This window comes from Rhinoraja longicauda, chromosome 17, assembly GCF_053455715.1.
Source record: "Rhinoraja longicauda isolate Sanriku21f chromosome 17, sRhiLon1.1, whole genome shotgun sequence".
In the NCBI taxonomy this organism is placed as follows: Eukaryota; Metazoa; Chordata; class Chondrichthyes; order Rajiformes; family Arhynchobatidae; genus Rhinoraja; species Rhinoraja longicauda.
The window spans coordinates 20,620,365-20,643,776 of NC_135969.1; the positions used below are offsets into that span (position 1 = coordinate 20,620,365).

The 23,412-nt window shown below is 55.7% G+C and overlaps 2 protein-coding genes across 2 annotated transcripts in view; one reads left to right on the top strand and one right to left on the bottom strand.

Annotated features, from left to right (window-relative positions):
* On the top strand, positions 1 to 20,596 carry xpc (xeroderma pigmentosum, complementation group C). The gene is made up of 13 exons (XM_078414273.1): positions 1 to 118; positions 763 to 847; positions 2,681 to 2,838; positions 5,557 to 5,680; positions 6,636 to 6,725; positions 9,052 to 9,930; positions 11,949 to 12,109; positions 13,268 to 13,349; positions 15,548 to 15,682; positions 16,564 to 16,733; positions 17,869 to 17,962; positions 18,563 to 18,652; positions 20,029 to 20,596. The coding sequence occupies exons 2-13, from the start codon at positions 770 to 772 to the stop codon at positions 20,197 to 20,199; spliced, it is 2,232 nt and encodes a 743-aa protein (XP_078270399.1). The 5' UTR covers positions 1 to 118; positions 763 to 769; the 3' UTR covers positions 20,200 to 20,596.
* Positions 20,590 to 23,412, bottom strand: part of tmem43 (transmembrane protein 43) — a 15,730-nt gene continuing 12,907 nt past the window's right edge. The window contains 1 exon segment of the mRNA XM_078414274.1: positions 20,590 to 22,194. Coding sequence (XP_078270400.1) covers positions 21,995 to 22,194 — 200 coding nt within the window. The 3' untranslated portion in view covers positions 20,590 to 21,994.

Sequence of the window (23,412 nt, forward strand, 5' to 3'; positions counted from 1 at the left end):
AGCTGCTGCCGGATCCAGCAGAACCTCCACCTCTTCCCCGTCCAGAACCCTGCCTCCCGGAGCAACCACTGGAGATTGAGATTGAAACTCCACAGCTTGCCAAGAAGAGGAAGACCAGGTCCGTGAGTTACAGTGAGCACCAGCATAGGGAGGGGCGGTACTGAGGGAGGGGCGGCACTGGGGGAGGGGCGGCACTGGGGGAGGGGCGGCACTGGGGGAGGGGAGGCACTGGGGGAGGGGCGGTACTGGGGGAGGGGCGGTACTGGGGGAGGGGCGGTACTGGGGGAGGGGCGGTACTGGGGGAGGGGCGGTACTGGGGGAGGGGCGGTACTGGGGGAGGGGCGGTACTGGGGGAGGGGGGGCGGTACTGGGGGAGGGGGGCGGTACTGGGGGAGGGGCGGTACTGGGGGAGGGGCGGTACTGGGGGAGGGGCGGTACTGGGGGAGGGGCGGTACTGGGGGAGGGGCGGTACTGGGGAGGGGCGGTACTGAGGGAGCGCCACACTGAGCTCTTATCTGTTCCCTTGTTTCGAGATGCTTCTGAGGGTTATACTTTCTCCGACCACTCTGATGTGAACAGATAATCTCTATGTTGCCATGTGTGGGAACTTGCATAACAATAATGACGAGATTATAAAAGGTTCTTGGGGTTGAAGTTTTTGAAAGTGCAATCTACAAGCCATCCAATCCATTGCTTGTATAAATCAAACTTTGAATCCTCTCCACACTCTGGGCTGCTCACCTCCTGTTCCCCGCTCCACAGAGAGAAGATGGAGGCTGAGTTCGAGTCCTACCTGCGTCGAGCGATAAACCGCTTCAGCCGGCAACTCCGTGTGGACATCCACAAGGTTTGGAACGAAAGCTTCTTGAACTTACACGGAGAATGGTGGGGCAATGGGGAGTGTTGTGGAGCAGAGGGATTTAGGAGTGCAGGTACATAGTTCCCTGAACGTGGCACCATTCAGGGTGATAGGGTGATCAAGAAGGGTGTCGGCACATTGGCCTTCCTCAGTCAGAGTATTGAGTGTAGAAATTGGGATTTCATGCTGCAGTTGGTGAGTCCGCATTTAGAGTATTGTGTTCAGTTTTGGGAAGCATTTTATTGGAAAGATGTTGTCACGCTGGACATGGTGCAGAGAAGATTTACGAGGATGTTGCCGGGACTCGAGGGCCTGTGCTAGAGAGAGACGTTGGACAGGCTAGGACTCTACTCCTTGGAGCGCAGAAGGATGAGGGGTGATCTAAAAAGGGTTTTGCAAAATCATGAGAGAAATAGATCGGGTAAACACACAGTCTCTTGCCCACAGTAGACAAAGTTTAAGGTGAGGAGGGAAAGATTGAATAGGAACCTGAGGGGTAACCTTTTTTACACAAAGGGTGGTGGGTGTATGGAACGGGATGCCGGACGAGTTAGTTGAGGCAGGTACTATCGCAACGTTTAAGAAACGTTTAGAAAAGTACATAAATAGGAAAGGATTGGAAGGATATAGGCCAACGCAGGCAGGTGAGACTAGTGTAGATGGAACATGTTGGTCAGCATGGGCAGTTTGGGCCGAAGGGCCTGTTTCCACACTGTATGTCTCTATGGGCCTGTGAATGTGGACATTGGGCATTGGCTGTGGGATTGGTGCCAGGGAGGGGGGAGCAGCTTCAAGGAGCGGCAATGATGTTAATTACTAACTTGTGTACCTCGGCTGATCTCTCAAGAAAAGTCAAGAGTTTTGATTGTCACATGTATCGGCAACAGAACAATCAGATTCTTACTTAGAGTCACAGAGTCATACAGTCTAACACACAGATAAAGAGTCAAGGGTCACCAACAACGGTTATGTACCAACAACAGAATCGTGACGTTCTCTCTCCCAGCAGCATAACAGGTTTGTAAAGTCTGTAAGTTCGTCATTTGTAGGAGCAGAATTAGGCCATTCGGTCCATCAAGTTTACTCCGCCATTCAATCATGGCTGATCTATCTTTCCCTCAACCCCATTCTCCCCATAACCCCTGACACCCATATCAATCAAGAATCTATTAATCTCCACCTTGAAAATATCCATTGACTTGGCCTCCACAGCCGTCTGTGGCAATGAATTCCACAGATTCACCACCCTCTGACTAAAGAAATTCCTCCTCGTCTCCTTTCCAAAGGCACATCCTTTTATTCTGAGGCTAAGGCCCCTGGTCCTAGAATCTCCCACTAGTGGAAACAATACTGATAGATAATATAATAAACAACAAATTAAAACCTTACCAGACAGCCTGAAGTTCTTAATGTAACCATGACAGTTTGTAGTTTAGTTGGTGTTGTGCAGTGTTCAAGAGCCTGATGGTTGCTGGGAAGAAGCTGTTCTTGAACCTGGAGGTCACGGTTTTCAGGCTCCTGTACCTTCTTCCCGATGGTAGCAGCGAGATGAGAGTGTGGCCAGGGTGGTGGGGGTCTGTGATGATGCTGGCTACCTCTTTGAGGCAGCGCCTCCTGTAGATCCCCAGGTACTTCTGTGAGTCAGGACCTGTGATGGATCGGGCGGGCAGTGTCCACCACTTTCTGTAGTCTCCTGCGTTCCTGGGGGTCTGAGATGTATCAATAACCGATATAATCAATACTATTATAGTCAATAATACAATAAATGACAAACCATTTTGCTTTCCACATTCAGTCTTTGTATTGTTCTCCTCACTACAGACGCACCTCCTCTGCCTGCTGGCCAACGGAATGTTCCGGAGCAGGACGTGCAGCGGGCCTGAGCTGAGGGCGGTGGCTCTGTCCTTGCTGCCCACGGAGATTGCTGGTGTTGTGACCGGGCAGGTGGACCTCCCGTACCTCAACAAACTGCTGACGTGGTAAGCTGGTGGGGCCGCATTTGCAGCACTGTGCCCGGTTCAGGTCGCCCTGCTGTAGGAAGGATGTGGTCAAGCTGGACAGGATGCAAAGAGGATTTACGAGGATGTCGCCTGGACCCGAGGGCCTGGTCTACAGGGGGAGGTTGGGCAGACTAGCGCTTTATTCCTTGGAGTGCAGGAGGAGGAGGGGTGATCTTATAGAGGTGTAAAATATCACGAGGGGAATAGATTGGGTGAATGCACAGAGTCTTTTACCCAGAGTGGGGGAATCCAGAACCAGAGGACAGAGCTTTAAGGTGAGAGGGGAAAGATTTAATGGGAAGCTGAGGGGCAACCTTCACACACAGAGGGTGGTGGGTGTAGGGAATGAGCTGCCAGAGGTAGTTGAGGCAGATACTATTACAGCATTTGAAATACTTTTGGACAGGTGCGCGATAGAAGAGGTTTAGAGGGATGTGGGCCTAACGCAGGCAAACGGCAGTGGCTTAGATGGGTTACCTTGGTCGGCATGGATGAATTGAGCCGAAGGGTTTGTTTCGCTCCCCTATGGATCTTGACCCCCCTTCCCTCACCCCCCATGCTTGCCCGCCCAGTCCTTGCCCAAATGCCCAGAGCTCCCACTGGCACCGTGGTGGCATTCCGGGACTGCTGGGCACCACATGGGATGGAGCGTATCCTGAATCGGGATGGTTATGTAGTGATTTGATATTTATTTGTTATAAATATTATTGTTTCCCTTTTGCTGAACACTTGCGCTCAGTCCACCTTGCCCTCTGCGATCTCCCAGTCACCAAACATTTTAAGTCCCCTTCCCATACCCATTTTCGGGGAGACTTCTAGAGGGGGGGGGGGGGGGAATTCAAGCGTGTTCTCGTATTTTTGTCTGGGTGAAAGGCGGAGCCAAACCACCACCATTTGCTGGAAAATCGGTGTTGGACCTGTAGTTCAATCAACCAATTTTTGTTTAAAAAAACACAAATTCTGCCTGACACGCTGAGTTCCTCCAGCATTTAGTGTGTTGCTCAAGACTCCGCGCCTGCAGTTCCTTGTGTACGCCCGAGTCTGGCTGGGTCTGTGGATAGCTCAGAGTGTGGGTGGGTCAGAGATGTGTGTGTGTGTGGCTGGGCGGGACTGTAGGCGGGTGGGTCTGTGGGAGGTTGGGTGTATGGATGGGTCAGTGGGTGTGTGTGTGTCTGGGTGGGGGTGTGGGTGGGTGGGTCAGAGTGTGTGTGAGTATGTCTGTGGGTGGGAGTTTGGCTGGCTGGGTGGGTGGATGGGTCAGAGTGTGGGTGGGTGGGTGTGTGTGTGTGTGGATGGGAGTGTGGGTGGCTGGGTGGGTCAGAGTTTGGGTATGTGTGAGTGTGTCTGTAGGTGGGTCAGAGTGTGGGTGAGTGTGGGTGGGTGGGTCTGTGAGTGTGTTTGGGTGGGTGGAAGTGTGTCTGGGTAGGTAGGTGGATGGGTCAGTGTGTGTGTGTCTGGGTCGGTGGGTGTGCATGTGAGTGTGTCTCTGGGTGTGGGTGGGTGTGTCTGAGTGTGTCGGTGGGTGTGTGTGAGTGTGGCTGGGGTCCCGGTGTACAGTGCCACCCACTAACCCCAGGTGTGTGTCTGTGTGTGAGTGTGTCTGTGTGGGTGGGTGTGTGGCTGGGGTCCCGTGTACCGTGCCACCCACTAACCCCAGGTGTGTGTGAGTGTGTCTGTGTGGGTGGGTGGGTGGGTGGGTGTGTATGTGTGAGTGTGTCTGGGTGTGTATGTGTGAGTGTGTCTGTATGAGTGTGTCTGGGTGTGTGTGTGGGTGTGTGTGTGTGTCTGGGTGTGTGTCGGTGTGTGTGTGTCTGGGTGTGTGTGTCTGGGTGTGTGTCGGTGTGTGTGTGTCTGGGTGTGTGTGTGGCTGGGTGTGTGTGTGGCTGGGTGTGTGTGTGGGTGTGTGTGAGTGTGTCTGGGTGTGTGAGTGTGTCTGGGTGTGTGAGTGTGTCTGGGTGGGTGTGTGGCTGGGGTCCCGTGTACCGTGCCACCCACTAACCCCAGGCCCTCCCGTCTGCAGATTTGTGTCTGGGTGTCTGGGTGTGTATGTGTCTGGGTGTGTGTAGGTGTGTGTGTGGGTGTGTCTGGGTGTGTGTCTGGGTGTGTGTGTCTGGGTGTGTGTGTGGCTGGGATCCGGGTGTACCGTGCCACCCACTAACCCCAGGCCCTCCCTCCCGTCTGCAGGTTTGTGTGTGGGTGTGTGTGTGTGGATGGGGTCCCAGTGTACTGTGCCACCCACTAACCCCAGGTGTGTCTCGGTGTGTGGGTGGATGTGTGTGTGTGTCTGGGTGTGTGCCTGGGTGTGTGTGTGTCTGGGTGTGGGTGTGTGGCTGGGGTCCCGTGTACCATGCCACCCACTAATCCCAGGTATGTGTGAGTGTGTCTGAGTGTGTGTGGGTGCGTGTGGCTGGGGTCCCGTGTACCATGCCACCCAATAACCCCAGGCCCGCCCTCCCTCCTGTCTGCAGGTTTGTGTCTGGGTGTGTGTGTTTCTGGGTGTGTGTGTGTTTCTGGGTGTGTGTGTGGGTGGGTGTGTGAGTGTGTCTGAGTGTGTGAGTGTGTCTGTGTGGGTGTGTCTGGGTGTGTGAGTGTGTCTGGGTGTGTGTGGGTGGGTGTGTCTGGGTGTGGGTGTGTGTGTGGCTGGGGTCCCGTGTACCATGCCACCCACTAACCCCAGGCCCTCCCTCCTGTCTGCAGGTTTGTGTCAGCCTTTGTGTTGGACCCGTCTCTCCCTCGGGGTGGTCTGGAGGAGGGGCTGAGTGAGCGGCTGCAGCGTGGTCTTGACCGCCGTTCCGCCGGCACTGCAGAGGAGCTGGTTCACGTACGTGTCGCCAGTCATCAAACCCACCCGTCCACGTCCCGGCGCTGCCAACACTCAGCAGGGCACAGCCCGAGCTGGAACATTGACACGGTCTCTCTCCCCCCACACGCTGCCTGACCAGCTGAGTGTTTCCAGCATTTTCTGATTTTAGATTTCCAGACATTTTCCTTTTGCTGTTTATCAAATCCCCCCCTTTCCTTTTTAGAATTTAGACCATACAACGGTACAGCACAGGAACAGGCCCTTTAGCCCATAATGTCTGTGCCCAACATGATGCCAAGTCCAACTCTTATCTGCCTGCACATAATCATTATACCTCAATTTCCTGCATGTCCATGTGCCTATCCAAATGTCTCTCAAATGCCGCTATTATATCTGCCTCCACCACTCCCGGCAGCGCGCTCCAGACCCAAACAAACCGGAACCTCATCTCTCCCCTCCCCGCACCCTTCCACCCATATCCCTCCCCCTCTCCCTATCTGATGCCCTTTTGTCTCCTTCTCATCTCCAGCCTTTGTCACTTACTCCACCCATCTGCCAATCACCCCCTCACCTGTATCCACCTATCACTCGCCAAGCTTTATCTCCCCCCCCACCTCTCTTTTCCAGCTTTCCCCCCCCCCTACTCCATCAGACTGAAGAAGGGTCACGGCCCAAACCGTCACCTGTCCATTCCCTCCGCAGATGCTGCCTGACCCGCTGACTTCCTCCAGCGCTTTATGTTTTGCTGAAGATTCCAGCACCTGCAGTTCCTGGTGTCTCAATGCTCTGTTTTACTCTTCACCCTCGTCCTTCTCAGCCCGTCTTCCTCCCTCTCCCCTTCTCCCCCCTCTCCCCTCCTTTGCTCCTCCGGGACATTGGTTGAGGGTGGGATTGAGTGGAGGGTCTGTCTGTCGTCCCCCCCCGTCCCCCCGTGTGTGCTGTGCTCCCTCACTGTGGTCTCTTGCATTCACAGCTGTTCCTGATCACCGTCTGTGCGCTGCCCCTCTCTCCCCGCCTGGTCGTCTCGCTACAACCCATCCCGCTCAAGGAGAGCACCAAGGCGGTAAGACATGTCTCTCTCCCTGCCCTGCCCTTCACAACCAAAGCTGGGGAAGAGAATGGCAGCAAGTTACAGTGCAGATGCTCCTGTAAACATTCTGAGCTATTTCCAGTGTCCAGCACGGTCTTTGGCCCAATACGTCACTGCTCCACCAGTCCACAGTGTTGTGTTTAGTTTAGTTTTAATATAATCTAGGATTAATTTAATTAGTTTGGTTTGGTTTAGTTTATTATCAGTGAAAACCCTTTTGCTGCGTGCTGTCCAGTCAGCAGAAAGACAAGACATAATTATAATCAAGCTGTCCACAGTGTACAGATAGATACAGGATAAAGAAAATGATGCTCCAGTAAAAGCCGATTAAAAATAGTGTGAGGGTCTCTGATGAGGTGGATGGGAGGTCAGGATCGCTCTCTGGTTGGTGAGAGGATGGTTTATTTGCCTGATAACAACTGGGAAGAAACTGTTCCTGAATCATTCACCCCCCCCCATCATTCCCCCCCTCCCACCATTCACCCCCCCTCCCATCATTCACCCCCCCATCATTCACCCCCCCTCCCATCATTCACCCCCCCATCATTCACCCCCCCTCCCATCATTCACCCCCCCATCATTCACCCCCCCTCCCATCATTCAACCCCCCCCATCATTCACCCCCCTCCCATCATTCAACCCCCCCATCAATCACCCCCCCTCCCATCATTCAACCCCCCCCCCATCAATCACCCCCCTCCCATCATTCACCCCCCCCTCCCATCATTCAACCCCCCCCATCATTCACCCCCCCCCCCATCATTCACCCCCCTCCCATCATTCACCCCCCTCCCATCATTCACCCTCCTCCCATCATTCACCCCCCCTCCCATCATTCACCCCTCCCATCATTCACCCCCCTCCCATCATTCACGCCCTCCCATCATTCACGCCCTCCCATCATTCACCCCCCTCCCATCATTAACCCATCTCCCATCATTCACCCCCCCTCCCATCATTCACCCCCCCATCATTCACCCCCCTCCCATCATTCACCCCCCTCCCATCATTCACCCCTCCCATCAATCACCCCCCCATCATTCACCCCTCTCCCATCAATCACCCCCCCCATCATTCACCCCCCCCATCATTCACCCCCCCTCCCATCATTCACCCCCCCCATCATTCACCCCCCTCCCATCATTCAACCCCCCCCATCATTCACCCCCCTCCCATCATTCACCCCCCCTCCCATCATTCAACCCCCCCCATCAATCACCCCCCCCTCCCATCATTCACCCCCCCTCCCATCATTCACCCCCCCTCCCATCATTCAACCCCCCCCATCATTCACCCCCCCCCATCATTCACCCCCCTCCCATCATTCACCCCCCTCCCATCATTCACCCCCCCTCCCATCATTCACCCCCCCTCCCATCATTCACCCCCCCTCCCATCATTCACCCCCCCTCCCATCATTCACCCCCCCTCCCATCATTCACCCCTCCCATCATTCACCCCCCTCCCATCATTCACGCCCTCCCATCATTCACCCCCCTCCCATCATTCACCCCCCTCCCATCATTCACCCCCCCTCCCATCATTTACCCCCCCATCATTCACCCCCCTCCCATCATTCACCGCCCTCCCATCATTCACCCCTCCCATCATTCACCCCTCCCATCAATCACCCCCCCCATCATTCACCCCCCTTCCATCAATCACCCCCCCCCCCATCATTCAACCCCCTCCCATCATTCACCCCCTCCCATCAATCACCCCCCTCCCATCATTCACCTCCCCTCCCATCATTCACCCCCCTCCCATTCATCCATTTCAGAACCGTTAAATCATGACGAGCAGAGTCATGGGGCTGTACAGCACAGAGGCAGGCCCTTCAGCCCCCCACACCCGTGCTGGAAGCTGTTGCTAAGGAAGACAACTTGGTTGGCATGGACTCCTTGGGCCGAAGGGCCTGCTTGCTGCTGTGCAGCACTATGATTCTGGCCATCAACTTACTTTAAACAAATTCTATATTAGTCCTAATTTTATACTCCCCACATTCCTACAAACCCCTCCCAGATTCTACCCCTCACTTACACCCCAGAGGGCCAATTATTCTACAAACCTGCACGTCTTTGGGATGTGGGAGGAAACCGGAGCACCCGGAGGAAACCCACGCGATCACAGGGAGAATGTACAAACTCCATCCAGACAGCGCCGGAGGTCAGGATCGTACCCGGGACCCTGGAGCGGTGAGGCGGCGGCTCTACCTGCTGCACCACTGTTGAGCTTGGTCCTAACACCGTGACCCTTGAGATAACAGTTTCCTTTTCCTTCTCCTTCTCCTCTCCCGCAGAAGACCCCAAGAGGGCGAAGATCTGACGTCAATTCCCGGGAAACTCCCGCCTCGACGCCCCGGGCTAAACCTGGGGCAGCTGCCGGAAAAGCAGGAACAGGAAAAGCAGGCGGCAAGCGAGAGGGCAAGAGGGAAGCGGGGGAGAAGACGGAGGGACAGGAGGGGTGGAGAAGGGGCAGAGCCTTGGCCGCGGTTCACAGAGGGAGAGGTGGGAAGGTCGAGTGTCCGGAAGCCTCGGGCGAGTCGGGATTCGAGGAAGATGAGCGCCGAAGAAACCCGGCGTTTGGGAGGGTGAAGAACCAGCGGCAGAGACGGGTTGCCTCGAAGATCTCGTACAGAGAGGCGACCGACAACAGCGACTCGGAGAGTGATCTCGCCGAGGGGTCTGGCGATTCAAGCAGTCGCTCGGCAGGGGGCGAGGGGAGCGTGTCACGAGGTGTGTCGGGAAGGAGCTCGGAGATGAGTGAGGATGAAGACTTCGAGAGGAACCCGGTGAAGGAGAAGGCCAAGAGGAGATCTTCGGGCCGGCGGAAGCCCAGCGACGGAGTGGTGGGGCCAGCGGGCGAGGTGCCAGCACACGCCACACCTTCGGATCAGTGGGTGGAGGTCTACCTGGAGGTGGAGAAGAGGTGGGTGGCAGTGGACTGTGTACATAACGCCGTGGACCGGCCGGAGCTCTGCGGCCAGCGCGCCACCAAGCCGCTCCGCTACATCGTGGGCTTCGACGGGCAGGGCAACGTCCGGGACGTGACCCAGAGGTACGACGCTGCCTGGATGACGGCCACAAGGAAGATTCGAGTGGACCCCGCCTGGTGGGATCAGACTCTGTCACCCTACAGGAGTGCCTTCACTCAGCGGGACATGCAGGAGGATCTGGAGGTACGTGGGCATTCAATGGGTCAATGACCTTCGGGGACTCAATGGGTCAATGGCATTGAATGGGTCAATAGAGTCACACAACATCGAAACAGGCCCTTCAGCCCAACTTGCCCATGCTGACCGACATGCCACATCTGCACTAGTCCCGCAGCCTGCATTTGGCCCATATCCCACTAAACTTGTCCTATCCATGTACCTGTCTAAATGTTTCTTCAACGTTGCCACAGTACCTCCTCCAGCAGCTTGTTCCATACACCCACTACCCTGTGTGTAAAAAAAGTTATCCCTCAGAATCCTCCTAAATCTTTCCATCCTCTCTTTAAATCTATGGTTCTCCATTCCCCTACTCTGAGAAAAAGACTGTGCATCTCCCCGATCTATTTCCCTTGTGAGTTTGTACACCAATAAGGTTATTGCACGTACTTGGCCAATAAACTTATTCATTCATTCATTCATTCAATAAGGAAGGAACCAATGAATTGGTCATTGGCATTCAGCAGGTCAATGGTTCAATGATGTTGGAGGATCGGGACGTAGGTGGGCACATGGCAGGATCAATGGTTCCTTCATTGTCACGTGTACCAAGGTACCGTGAGATTCTTTTTTTTTGCATATAGATCAGTGAGATTATTGCCAGATACAAGTACAATCCCTGGTTAACACACAATGCAAAGAAACAGCCCACGGTGTCCACATGCCAGAGTTGCCAGGTATTGTGCCATTTCACATTCACACTGCAGCTGGCCGTAAAGGCCTGTCGCCGCCACCATCTGCTCGTCCCGCAAACTGTAGTCCCTCTCGCACGGCCCACCTTCAGCCACCTTAGTCATACAGTGTGGACTCTGAACAGGTCCTTCAGCCCACCTTGCTCACGACGACCCATCTACATTAGTCCCACGTGAGGCAGGTACTGTCACAGTGTTTGAAAAACATCTGGACAGGTACATGGATAATCATAATCATAGTTTGTTAGCCAAGTATGTTTTGCAACATAAGAGGAATTTGATTTGCCACAGTCATAACAATAAAAAGCAACAAAATACACAAAATACATTTTAACAAACATCCACCACAGTGACTCCTCCACATTCCTCACTGTGATGGAAGGCGAAAATAAAAAGTTCAATTTCTTCCCTTCTTTGTTCTCCCGCGGTCGGGGTCCTCGAGCCTTCCGTTGACGGGACGATCTTGGCTCGCATAGTCGGTGGTCGAGCCCCCCATGTCGGGGTGATCAAGCTCCTGCATCGGGGGGATCTCAGCTCCCCCGCGCCAGGCGATCAGACCCCGGGTTGGGGCTGGTTGAACCTCCTGTGACTTTAGAGCTTCCCGACATCAGCCTCTACCCGAGACTGAGAGCTCCTCGATGTTGGAATCCGCAGGCTGCGGTTGGAGCGTCGATCCCAGGCAAGGGATCGCAGGCTCCGATGGTAAGTCCACGTCCCCGCGGTGGGGCTCAAAGTCAGACTCGAGCAAGGCCGCCAGCTCCATGATGTTAGGCCACAGAGCGACCGGAGATACGATCTGGAAAACAATCGCATCTCCGGCAAGGTAAGAGATTGAAAAAAGGTTTCCCCCGACCCCCTCCCCCACCCCCACCCCCACATAAAACAAATCAGAGAACATTAACACATACTTCTAAAACACACTAAAAATAACAAAAAAGACAGACAGACCTTTGGCAAGACTGCCATTGCTGACGGCGCCACCCGGTGGTATATCTCTAAACCATCGGAATGGTTTATGTGTGCAGGTGGGACTTGTGTAGATGGGGCATGTTGGTCGGCGTGGGCACATTAGGCCGAAGGATCTGATTGTAACCTTGTATTGTATTTTCACTGACAATATAGTACGCAACAAAAACTTTTCACTGTACCTCGGTACACGTGACAATAGTAAAATAAACTGGACCCAGCCGTGTGGGAATGTATTCACCTCTGCCGTTAATGGTGGAGAAGGCAGTGGAGTTGCTGGACGGTGGAGTGAACCCCAGTGCTGACCGCTCTCTCCTGTTCTGCCAGCTTCACGCCAAGATGCTGGACCAGGCTCTGCCCACCTCCATCGCCGCCTACAAAGACCACCCGCTGTACGTGCTGCAGCGACACCTCCTCAAGTACGAGACCCTCCACCCACCCACCGCCGCCATCCTCGGCCACTGCAGGAAGGAGCCTGTCTACTCCCGGTGAGTGGGTGCTCTCTCCGCCCGGCAGTGGCCCGAGTCAGGCCACGGGGGAGGGGGGAGTCCATGGTCAGATCCCCGAGGGTTGGAGGAGGGGTCCATTGGCAGGTGAACCCTGCAGGCCGGGGGGTGGTGGGTCCGCGGGCACGAGACCCCTGTTAGGTGGGGTGGGATCCGTGGGTGGTGACCAGAGATTCACCGGGCATCAGATAGTGTGTCTGTTCCCCCTCTCTCCAATTCCCCCCTGTCCCCACCCACCTCCTCCCGCTCCCCCTGGCCCCATTCTTCCCCTCCCTACCCTCCTCACCCCACCCATCTCTCATCCCAACCCCTTTCCCGCTCCCACTCCCCACCCCCTTCTTCCTCTTCCCATTCTCGCCTGCTCTCCCTCTACTTGAACCCTGCTACTCCCTCCCTGCTTTGCCACCCCTCCTCCACCCCACTCTCCTTAGTTCCACCCACTGTCTCCCTCACTCACCTTCTGCATTTCACTTCGCTTTGTCTCCCTCCCCCACTGCCCCCATTTCTCACTACCTCTCCCTCACCTCCCCCACTGCCCCCATTCCCACCACCTCCCCCACTGCCCCATTTCCCACTACCTATCTCTCTCCACTTCCTCCATTCAGCACAATACCCCCTGACTTCTCTCTCTCTCCCCACTCCTCCAGTGCCCGCAATACCCCCTGACCTCTCTCTCTTCCCGCTGCCCTCTCTCCTCACTCCAGTGCCCACACTCTCCCCACCCCCACCTCTCTCCCCATCCTCCAGTGCCCACACTCCCCCCACCACCTCCCCACTCCTCCAGAGCCCCCACTCCCCCGCCCCCCCCCACCACCACCCTCTCTCTCCCCGCTGCCCTCTCTCGCCACTCCTCCAGTGACCACACTCCCCCCCCACCCCACCACCTCCCTGTCTCCCCGCTGCCCTCTCTCCCAACACTGCACACTGTTGAAGCGGGGAGTGTGCGGCAGGTCAGTGTACCTCACCGTACAGCTCCGTGACTGCTCCCTCCACCGTGACATCCCCACTGCCTCAAACTCCCCGCGCCAGCGTTTTCTGGTTTCGAGTTCGTCTGGTGCGCTGAACACTTTCACACAGATAACCACACGCATGAGGACGCGTGGACATGGCTGTTATATCCGTGTGCTCCGCCTGTTTCAGAGACTGCGTACAAGTGCTCCGTTCCAAAGACACTTGGCTGAAGGAAGCACGCGTGGTGAGAGAGGGCGAGGTGCCTGGCAAGGTGGGAGCTCACCTTTAATTTTATTGCACACATACATACTTCTGTTGTACATTTGTTGTTGCATTAGATGTGTCAGTAAAGTTGCAGCAAGTAAGAATTTCACTGTTGTGGTTCATGTTCTGGTTGCCCAGCTAAGGATGTCATTAAGAAGATAGACACAAAATGCTGGAGTAATCAGCGGGTCAGGCAGCATTTCTAGAGGAAAGGAATAAGTGACCCTGAAGGTCTGGTTGGGTCTGAAGAAGGGTCTCAACCCGAAATGTCACCTTTACCTTTTCTCCAGAGATGCTGCCTGACCCGCTGATTTACTCCAGCACTTTGTCTATCTTTGGTGGAAACCTGCATCTGCAGTTCACATCCTACACATAGATTTTTTTTTTAGATTTAGAGATACAGCGTGGAAACAGGCCCTTCGGCCCACCGAGTCCGTGCCGCCCAGGGATCACTGCACATTAACACTATCCTACACACACTAGGGACAATTTTTACATTTACCCAGTCAATTAACCTACATACCTGTACGTCTTTGGAGTGTGGGAGGAAACCGAAGATCTCGGAGAAACCCCACGCAGGTCACGGGGAGAACGTACAAACTCCGTACAGACGGCGCCCGTAGTAAGGATCGAACCTGAGTCTCTGGCGCTGCATTCGCTGTAAGGCAGCAACTCTACCGCTGCGCCACCGTGCCGCCCGTAATTTTATTCCGTTCATAAGGATGGCATTACATTGGAAAAGGTGCAGAAGAGATTCACCAGGATGCTCCCTGGTCTCGTGGGTTTGGGCTACAGGCCGCGACACAAAGTGCTGGAGTAAACCCGCGATAAGCAACCGGCCCAGGCGGAGATCCTGGCCGTGCCCTCAGTAGTTGCGCGGGCCAGCTAGCGGGAGTATTCACGGACATCTTTAATCTCTCCCTACTCCGTTCTAAGGTACCCACCTGCTTCAAGAAGACCACCATCATCCCGGTGCTGAAGAAAAGCAAGACCTCATGCCTAAATGACTACTGTCCCGTGGCCTTGACATCCACCATCATGAAATGAGAGGATAGTTATGGAACACATTACATCCAGTCCACAGTCTACCCAGCGGTCTAGACCCACTGCAGTTCGTCTACCACCACATTTGGTCCATAGTCAAGTCAAGTCCATTTTATTTGTATAGCACATTTAAAAACAACCCACGTTGACCAAAGTGCTGTACATCAGTTCAGGTACTAAGAAACGAACATACAATGGCACCCAAACATAACAGCACATACATAAACAGTTCACAGCGCCCCCTCAGAGGGCCTCAAACGCTAGGGAGTAGAAATAGGTTTTGAGCTCTGATGGGGAGAGGGATGCTGTTCCACAGTCTAGGAGCTGCAACCGCAAAAGCGCGGTCACCCCTGAGCTTAAACCTAGACCGCGGGACAGTCAGTAGCCCCAAGTCGGCCGACCTGAGGGACCTGGAGATAGAGTGGTGGGTTAGAAGATTTTTGATATGGGGGGGCAAGCCCATTTAGGGCTTTGTATTTCATATTTTTCATATTTCAGATACAGCGCGGAAACAGGCCTTTTCGGCCCACCAAGTCCGCACCGCCCAGCGATCCCCGCACATTAACACTATCCTACGCACTGGTTAAGAAGTCTATTTTGCCCACCCCAATTTTATATACTACTGTCATGTCATCTCTCAGCCTCCTGCATTCTAGGGAAAACAGCCCCAGCCCTCCAGTCCCGGTGACATCCCGGTGAATCTTCTCTGTGCCATCTCTCACCTCATCACACCCTACCTGTAGCTGTGCGACCAGAAGTGTACACATCCCAAAGACATGTGGCCTTGTCGGTCTATCGGCTTCGGTAAAATGATAAAATTGTTCTTCGTGTGTAGGATAGTGTTAGTGATCGTTAGTCAGTGAGGATTCGGTGGACCGAAGGGCCTGTTTCCATGCTGTATCTACAAAGCCCAAAGCAAAGTCTAGAGGATATAGGTTTAAGGTGAGAGGGAGGAGGTTTAAGGGGTTATTTTTTCACACCCAGAATAGTTGGTATCTGGATGAATCTGCCAGAGGTGGTGGTGGTGTTGGCAGGAATAGTAACAACATGAACAAGGGCGGCACAGTGGTGCGGCTGGGAGAAGCCACTGCCTCACAGCGCCAGAGGCAGCGGGTCTATGCACGGTGCCACTAAGGCGCAGTGATGTTGTGGTCCCCACAGATGGTGAAGAGCCAGTCTAACCGGGCGCGCCAGGCACGAGCTGCCAACTGGGAAACCCGCGACCAGGGCGATCTTGGGCTGTTCGGACAGTGGCAGACGGAGGTTTATCAGCCCCCCTGCGCCAGGGACGGGAAGGTAAGCCAGGGGTGGGGAAGGTGCTCCCCTAGTACCGCCTCTCCCCCAGTAGTGCCCCTCCTCCAGTACCGCCTCTCCCCCAGTACCGCCCCTCTCCCAGTACCGCCCCTCCCCCAGTACCGCCCCTCTCCCAGTACCGCCCCTTCCCCAGTACCGCCCCTTCCCCAGTACCGCCCCTTCCCCAGTACCGCCCCTCCCCCAGTACCGCCCCTCCCCCAGTACCGCCCCTCCCCCAGTACCGCCCCTCCCCCAGTACCGCCCCTCCCCCAGTACCGCCCCTCCCCCAGTACCGCCCCTCCCCCAGTACCGCCCCTCCCCCAGTACCGCCCCTCCCCCAGTACCGCCCCTCCCCAGTACCGCCCCTCCCCAGTATCGCCCCTCCCCAGTACCGCCCCTCCCCCAGTACCGCCTCTCCCCCAGTACCGCCCCTCCCCAGTATCGCCCCTCCCCAGTACCGCCCCTCCCCCAGTATCGCCCCTCCCCAGTACCGCCCCTCCCCCAGTACCGCCTCTCCCCCAGTATTGCCCCCTCCCAGTACCGCCCCTCCCCTGTACCGCCCCTCCCCAGTACCGCCCCTCCCCCAGTACCGCCCCTACCCCAGCGTGGCGCTCCCTCACCCCCCCCCCCCCTCCACCAGCGTGGCGCTCCCTCAGTACCGTGGCTCCCTCAGTACCGCCCCCTCCCCCAGTGTGATGCTCCCTCAGAACCGCCCCTCTCCCAGTACTGCCCCTCCCCCAGCATGGCGCTCCCTCACCCCCCCTCCCCCAGTGTGGCGCTCCCTCACCCCCCCTCCCCCAGTACCGCCCCTCCCCAGTACCGCCCCTCCCCCAGCACGACGCTCCCTCAGTACCGTGTTGTGACGGGCTTCTATCTGTGGACAGGTGCCGCGGAACGAGTTTGGCAATGTCTACCTGTTCAGACCCTGTATGCTGCCACGGGGCTGCCGGCACGTCCAGCTGCCCAACCTCAACCGCGTGGCCCGCAAGCTGGACATCGACTGTGCTGCCGCCGTGACCGGCTTCGACTTCCACGCCGGACACTCACACCCCACGTACGGCTCTCTCCCCCTCCCCCTCCCCTCCCTCTCCCACTCACACCCCATGTACGGCTCTCTCCCCCTTCCTCCCACTCACACCCCATGTACGGATCCCTCCCCCTCCCCTACTGACCACCCCTGTCTCCTCTTTACCCCCTGCTTCCTACTAATTCCCTCTCCCCTCTTCTGCCTCTCTTCCATCTCCCCCCCCTTCCCTCATTCCCAACTAACCCCCTCCCTGTTTCCTCCCCCCCCCTCCGCACTGAATCTCCCACATTGCTCTACCCTCTCCTCATGGACCCCCTCCCCTCTCCCCACTGATTTCCACTCTCTCCACTCGTTTCTTTCCTTCCCCCCCCCCTCTACTCGCCTGTAGTCCTGGGGGGTGAACGGGAGGGGGGTCCGGTTGGGGGCGTAGGGCACACGGCTGCCCCTCCCACTGTTGGGGTTCAGGAAGTCGCTGGGCAGCCCCGAGCACAACTCCCTCAGGCTGACCATCTCCACACAGGGGCAAAAGGGATTAGTGTAGACCGCATCAACATGGTGGGCCGAAGGGCATGTTGCCCTGCTGCACAACTCACTGAGTGATGTGGATGGGGAGAGGTTGTTCCTCTCGTGGGAGAATCTAGGACAAGGGGTCTCTGTAAAGCTTAGTTTAGACTTTACAGCGCGGACACAGGCCCTGCGGCCCACTGAGTCTATGCTGACCATTGATCATCCATTCATCTCTGGAGAACATGGATAGGTGACGTTTCAGATCAGGACCATTCTTCAGATTGAGGAGCAGATTATCCAGTGATTACCATGCCTCTGTGACCATCGATCGCCCGTTCACACTCGTCTATGTTATCCCACTTTCTCAACCACTCCCAACTTACTCGCGGCAATTTAAGGGTCAATTAACCTACAGACCGGCACGTCTTTGGGATGTGGGAGGAAACGGGTGCACCCAGAGGATCCTCACAGTTACAGGAGAAACGTGCAAACTCCGCGCGCACACACACACACACACACACACACAGCACCCGAGGTCAGGAGCGAACACGGGTCTCTGGCGCTGTGAGGCAGCAATTCTACCCGCTGCACTGCAGTGTGTGTATGTGGGTTAGGGAGGTTGGAGGAATCTGACACGCGTGTTGTTCCTGGACAGAACGGACGGCTACGTGGTGTGTGAGGAACACGTGGACATCCTGGAGACAGCATGTGAGCAGCAAGAGGCGGAGATGGCCAAGCGGGAGGAGCAGGTGAGCGCTCCTGAGTACACGTACTGGGGGGGGTGCGGGTGGTGGGGGCAAAACGGGGGGGCCGAGGGCAATGGGGTAATGACGGCTCAGAAACCCACCGATGTCCATAGACTATTACTTGCACAGTGGTGCCGTGCGAGAGTCTCTACCTTACAGCGCCAGGGTTTGATCTTGACGAGGGGTGCTGCCTGCGGAAACATGCCCCTTGGCCCACTGAGTCTGTGCCGACCACCCCGTACACTGGCGAATATTTACCATTTCAACAAGACCAATTGACCGACACACCTGCACGTCTTTGGGATGTGGGAGGAAACCAGAGCACCCGGGGAAAACCCACGTGGTCACAGGGAGAACGCGCAGACTGTACAGACAGCACCCGTAGTCAGGATCGAACCCGGGCCTCTGGCGCCGTCAAACAACGGCTCTACCGCAGCACCACTGTGCTGCCCCCATTGTACCTAATGTGCAGGATAATGCCAACGTGTGGGGTGAGCGCAGGTCGCTGCGGACGGACTCAGTGACCAGAGGGCCTGTTTCAGTGCAGCTTCTCTAAAGTCTAATGTTCCTGCGGTGACGGTGTTCCCTGTGTTTGCCGTGTAGAAGAGGGAGAAGCGAGTGCTGGGCAACTGGAAGCTGCTGGTGAAGGGACTGATCATCAGAGACCGACTGCGAGCTCGATACGGCACCCAGGTACTGTCCCCCGCCCACCCATTCCCGTCACCCCACCCACTCCCGACACCCCACCCCCTCCCGTCACCCAGCCCCCACCCCCTCCCGTCACCCAGCCCCCACCCCCTCCCGTTACCCCACCCCCTCCCGTCACCCCACCCCCTCCCGTCACCCAGCCCCCACCCCCTCCCGTCCCCCAGCCCCATCCCCTCCCGTCACCCCACCTCTCTGCACTCACACCATAGTGAGTGCCATTCCAGACCACATCCCCTGTGTCTGTAGCCCCCTCCGGCCCCTACACCCCTCCCCGTCTCTGTAACCGTCTTTGACCTCTACCCGTCTCTGTAACCCCCTCTGGCCCTTACACCCCCCCCCATCTCTGTGAACCCCCCCCCCCCAATCTCTGTGACCCCCTCTGGCACCTACACATCTCCTGTCTCTGTGATCCCCCCCTCCCACTGGCCCCTACACCCACCCTCATCTCTGTCACTCCCTCCAGCCTCTCCTCCCCATCTCTAACCCCTCCGGTCGCTACCCCCCCCCCCCCCCCCGTGTTCCTGACGCCCCTCCCCATCACTGTGACCCCCCTCTGGCCCCAACACCTCTCCCCATCTCTAACCCCTCCGGTTGCTGCACCCCCCCCCCCCCCCCCCCCCCCGTGTCCCTGACGCCCCTCCCCATCACTGTGACCCCCCTCTGGCCTCTACACCTCTCCCCATCTCTGGCCAAAGACACAGTCCTCAGATCACAGTTGCTGAGGTTGGTGTTGTGCAGTGTTCAAGAGCCTGATGGTTGCTGGGCAGAAGCTGGTCGTGAATCTGGAGGTCACGGTTTTCAGGCTCCTGTACCTTCTTCCCGATGGTAGCAGCGAGTGTGGATCTGTAATGATGCTGGCTTCCTATTTGAGGCAGCGTCTCCTGTAGATCCCTTCGATGGTGGGTAGGTCAGTCAGTACCTGTGATGGACCTGGCAGCGTCCACCACTCTCTGTTGTATCCCCTCCCACTTTCCACCCGTAACACTCCCTGCTGGCTTTACATTTCACTTATTTTCTCTCCTAATCTGACACCCTTTTGTCTTCGTTTTACTTCTAACCCCTCCACCCCTTCACTCACTCTACCCATCTCCCAACCACCCCCACCTGTCACTTGCCAGGCTTTGTCCTCCCCCCCCCCCCCTCCTTCCTACATAGCTACAATATGTTTGGAGACCTGATCCCTCAGTCTGAAGGAGGTCCAGACCTGAAACGTCGTCTGTCCATTTCCAGCCTGACCTGCTGAGTTCCTCCACTACTTTGTGTGTTCAGCTGGATCAATAAAAGTTGGAGGAACTCATTCCCCATCCCTTCCTCAGAAACAGATGCAAGTATTGAGTGTTTGTGTGTGCTTTCTCGTCCAGGGCTCTGGGCCGGGGGACGCCGGCTACTGTGAAGAGGGTCCCAGTGAATCGACCCCAGTCAAGGACGCTGCCTCTTCCTGGCCCCTCAACCGACAGGGTGGGGAGAGGAGGGAGAGCCTCAGGCTGAAACGAGGCGAGGAGAAGCACCTCTTCCCATTCGAGAAGCTGTGAGCCAGACAGGAGGGGAGACACCCCGGTATATTCAAGGCCACGTCCCAGAAATTCCGGCATCGGAATGCCTCTTCCCGCCAGAGCGTGCGGCTGAGGTCACTGTGGTCATGGTTTCACCGTAATCACACCCGGTCTCTGGCCAGGTTCCCTGTGTGTGGGCACCCCGGGGCAGGGGATGGCAGATGGATCTGTGCGTCGCCACCCTGCGGGGCATTGGGGTGGACCCTCAGCCCAGCATTGCCACCAGGCTGGTAGAGGGGCACTATCTCTCCTGCTAGGCCACGCTGGTCATAGGATCCCCACCCGTCACTCTCTCATACCGCTGGCTGCTTGACCGACCAGCTCACTGCAGCAACGATCAGTTGGTTAAAACCATTTTTTTTACTATTGCAAAAATAAAAAATAAAGTGTTGATTCGTATTAAAGCTCGTTGGACTTTAATTAAATGCAAAGTCGGCTGGGGTGGAGAGGGTGGGTCGTATCCACATGACTGAAATCTCCCTTCCAACAAGTCATGCAGCACAGAAACAGGCCCTTCTGCCCAACTCGTCCATGCCGACCAAGGCGCCCCATTCAGCCCATATCCCTCATACCTTTCCTATCCATGTACCTGTCCAGGTGTGCCTTTTAAACTAATTGTGTCTCCTCCAGCAAATCTTTGTACCCAACCCCCGCTGTGTGGAAAAAGATGCCCCTTGGGTTCCTGTTAAACCTCTCCCCTCTCATCTTAAACCTCTGTCCCTGGTTCTTGATTCCACGAGCCTGGGAAAAAGAGACTGAGTATTCACTTTATGCGGGTTCCTCCAGTACATTGTACGCTGCCAGTACCCCAGATCTCCGCTGGGTGTGGGTACGAGTGGTCCCTTGGAGCAGCTGCAGTCTGGGTGCTGCAATGCAGCAGGGATTTCTGGATGTGAAGCACCAGTGCATCTTAAATGCGGCTGTCAACGAGAATCACCCAGCAATACATTGATTGTTTTATTTTTTTCTTAAGAAAAGTTGCCCATAATATCCCAACCCCTCGTAGAACTGGAACCCGAATGAAGGAGCAAACGTGACCAAACTCTCAGCAGCTGCCCTGCATCCAGTGAGATGTCGTCGGGACATTGGTAGCCGGCGGTACAACACCAACAGGTGACCGTGGTCCTGGTCAGCATAGATCAGTCCAGGCCCCTTCGCCACTGAATATAAGCAAGGGGCTTCAAGGTAGGGGGCGGTTGTAGGTTTTCTTGGTACAGTGGTTTACCGGGATCAGCCGGTGACAGAGGCAGCAGCGGTGATGTGTAGGCGGATGGGACTGTGGAGCAGCGGTGATGTGTAGGTGGCAGCAGCGGAGATGTGTAGGCGGATGGGACTGTGGCCCAGTGATGGACCACTGCATGGTGGAGGCGTGTTTGTGGGCCAGACCCACGGATCTGTGATGGAGACGGCGCAGTGGAGATGTGCAGATGGATGGGAACAGTGGACATGGAATAGACACGGCAGCAAAGAAAGTGCGTTGGTAGACCAGACCCATGAGTTGGTAGACCACTGCACAGTGGAGGTGGACAGACCCACAGGCCAGTGAGACACTGCACAGTGGATGTGGACAGACCCACTGCACAGCGGAGGTGGACAGACCCACGGGCCAGTGAGGCACTGCACAGTGGAGGTGGACAGACCCACGGGCCAGTGAGGCACTGCACAGTGGAGGTGGACAGACCCAGGGGCCAGTGGAGGCGGACAGACACACGGGCCAGTGAGGCACTGCACAGTGGAGGTGGACAGACCCACGGGCCAGTGACCGCTGATGGGCTCACAAAGTCTTGGGCCGGTCACGGGCTTTCGCCATCAGAATGGGGAGGAGAGCCAGCAATGTCAACAGCAGGGCCAGCAGCGGCCGGTAGAAGACCCAGCCCACGGCCATCGTCAGCAAGCTGAGTGAAGTGGCCACGCACAGCGCAAAGACTGTCAGGCCCAGGCTGACCAGGTCACGGACAATCGGCAGCCAGTCCACTGCAAGGGGCAGAAAGAGAGAAGGGTTTAGTTTAGAGTTACAGCTGCAGACAGGCCCTTCAGCCCGCACCGACCAATGAACACTAGTTCCACCTACACTTTAGGGACAATTTACAGAAGCCCATTATCCTACAAACCCAAAGACAGACACTAAGTGCTGGAGTGCTATCTTTGGTATAAACCAGTATCTGCAGTTCCAGGAATGTCTGAAGGTTTAGGTTTATCATTGTCACGTGTACTGAGGTACAGTGGGAAGCTTTGTTTTGCACGCTATCAAAATGGATTAGATAATACTGGACATAAATACAACCAACCCAAACTCAAGTACATAGGTAGAGCAAAGAGGAAGAGCCAGAATGCATTGTAATGCATCAGTTCTAGAGACAAGTCCACAATGGGGTAGAGGTGAATCAGACAGTACTTTAGCTTATGGAAGGATCTCTACAACTTAAAACTATTTTTTTCTCTTTGAAGAGGCTTTTAGATAAGCAGTGTTTAGGTTGTGTTTGGCCTGTATCCATCTATCTATGTACCTGGATATGCAGGGAATGGAGGGATATCAATCATGTGCAGGCAGATAAGAGTTGGTTTTGGCATCATATTCAGCAGACATTGTTCTCTTTCCCTAATCTGGTGGGGTATCTGCATCCTGAAACATTCGCCCTTTCTCTCCCCATGGATGCTGCCTGACCTGCTGAGTTTCCAGTGATTTGTGCCCCTCTCTGACACCCAGCACTGCAGTAATGCTGTTTGCCAGTCTCAGTAAATGTCGGAACTGGTCCAGTGCTCAGAGCAGCCGCCTCCTGCGCCGTGTTCAACTGAGCAAGAGATTAATTGTATCTCTGGAACGTCCGAGGTTGAGGTGAGATTTGTTAGAAGTATATAAAATTATGAGAGGCATAGAAGATAGACACAAAAAGCTAGAGTAACTCAGCAGGGCAGACAGCATCTCTGGGGAGAAGGAATGGGTGACGTTTCGGGTCGAGACCCTAGGCTAGACAGCCAGAACCTTTTTCCCCAGGGTGGAAATGTCCAACACTAGAGGGCATAGCTATAAGGTGAGAGGGGAAAGTTTAAGTCATGCAGCTTGGAAACATGCCCTTCGGCCCAACTTGTCCATGACGACCAACGTGCTCCATCTACACTCGTTCCACCCGCCTGTGTTTGGCCCATATCCGTCTAAACCTATGTACCCGTCTAAATGTTTCTTAAACTTTG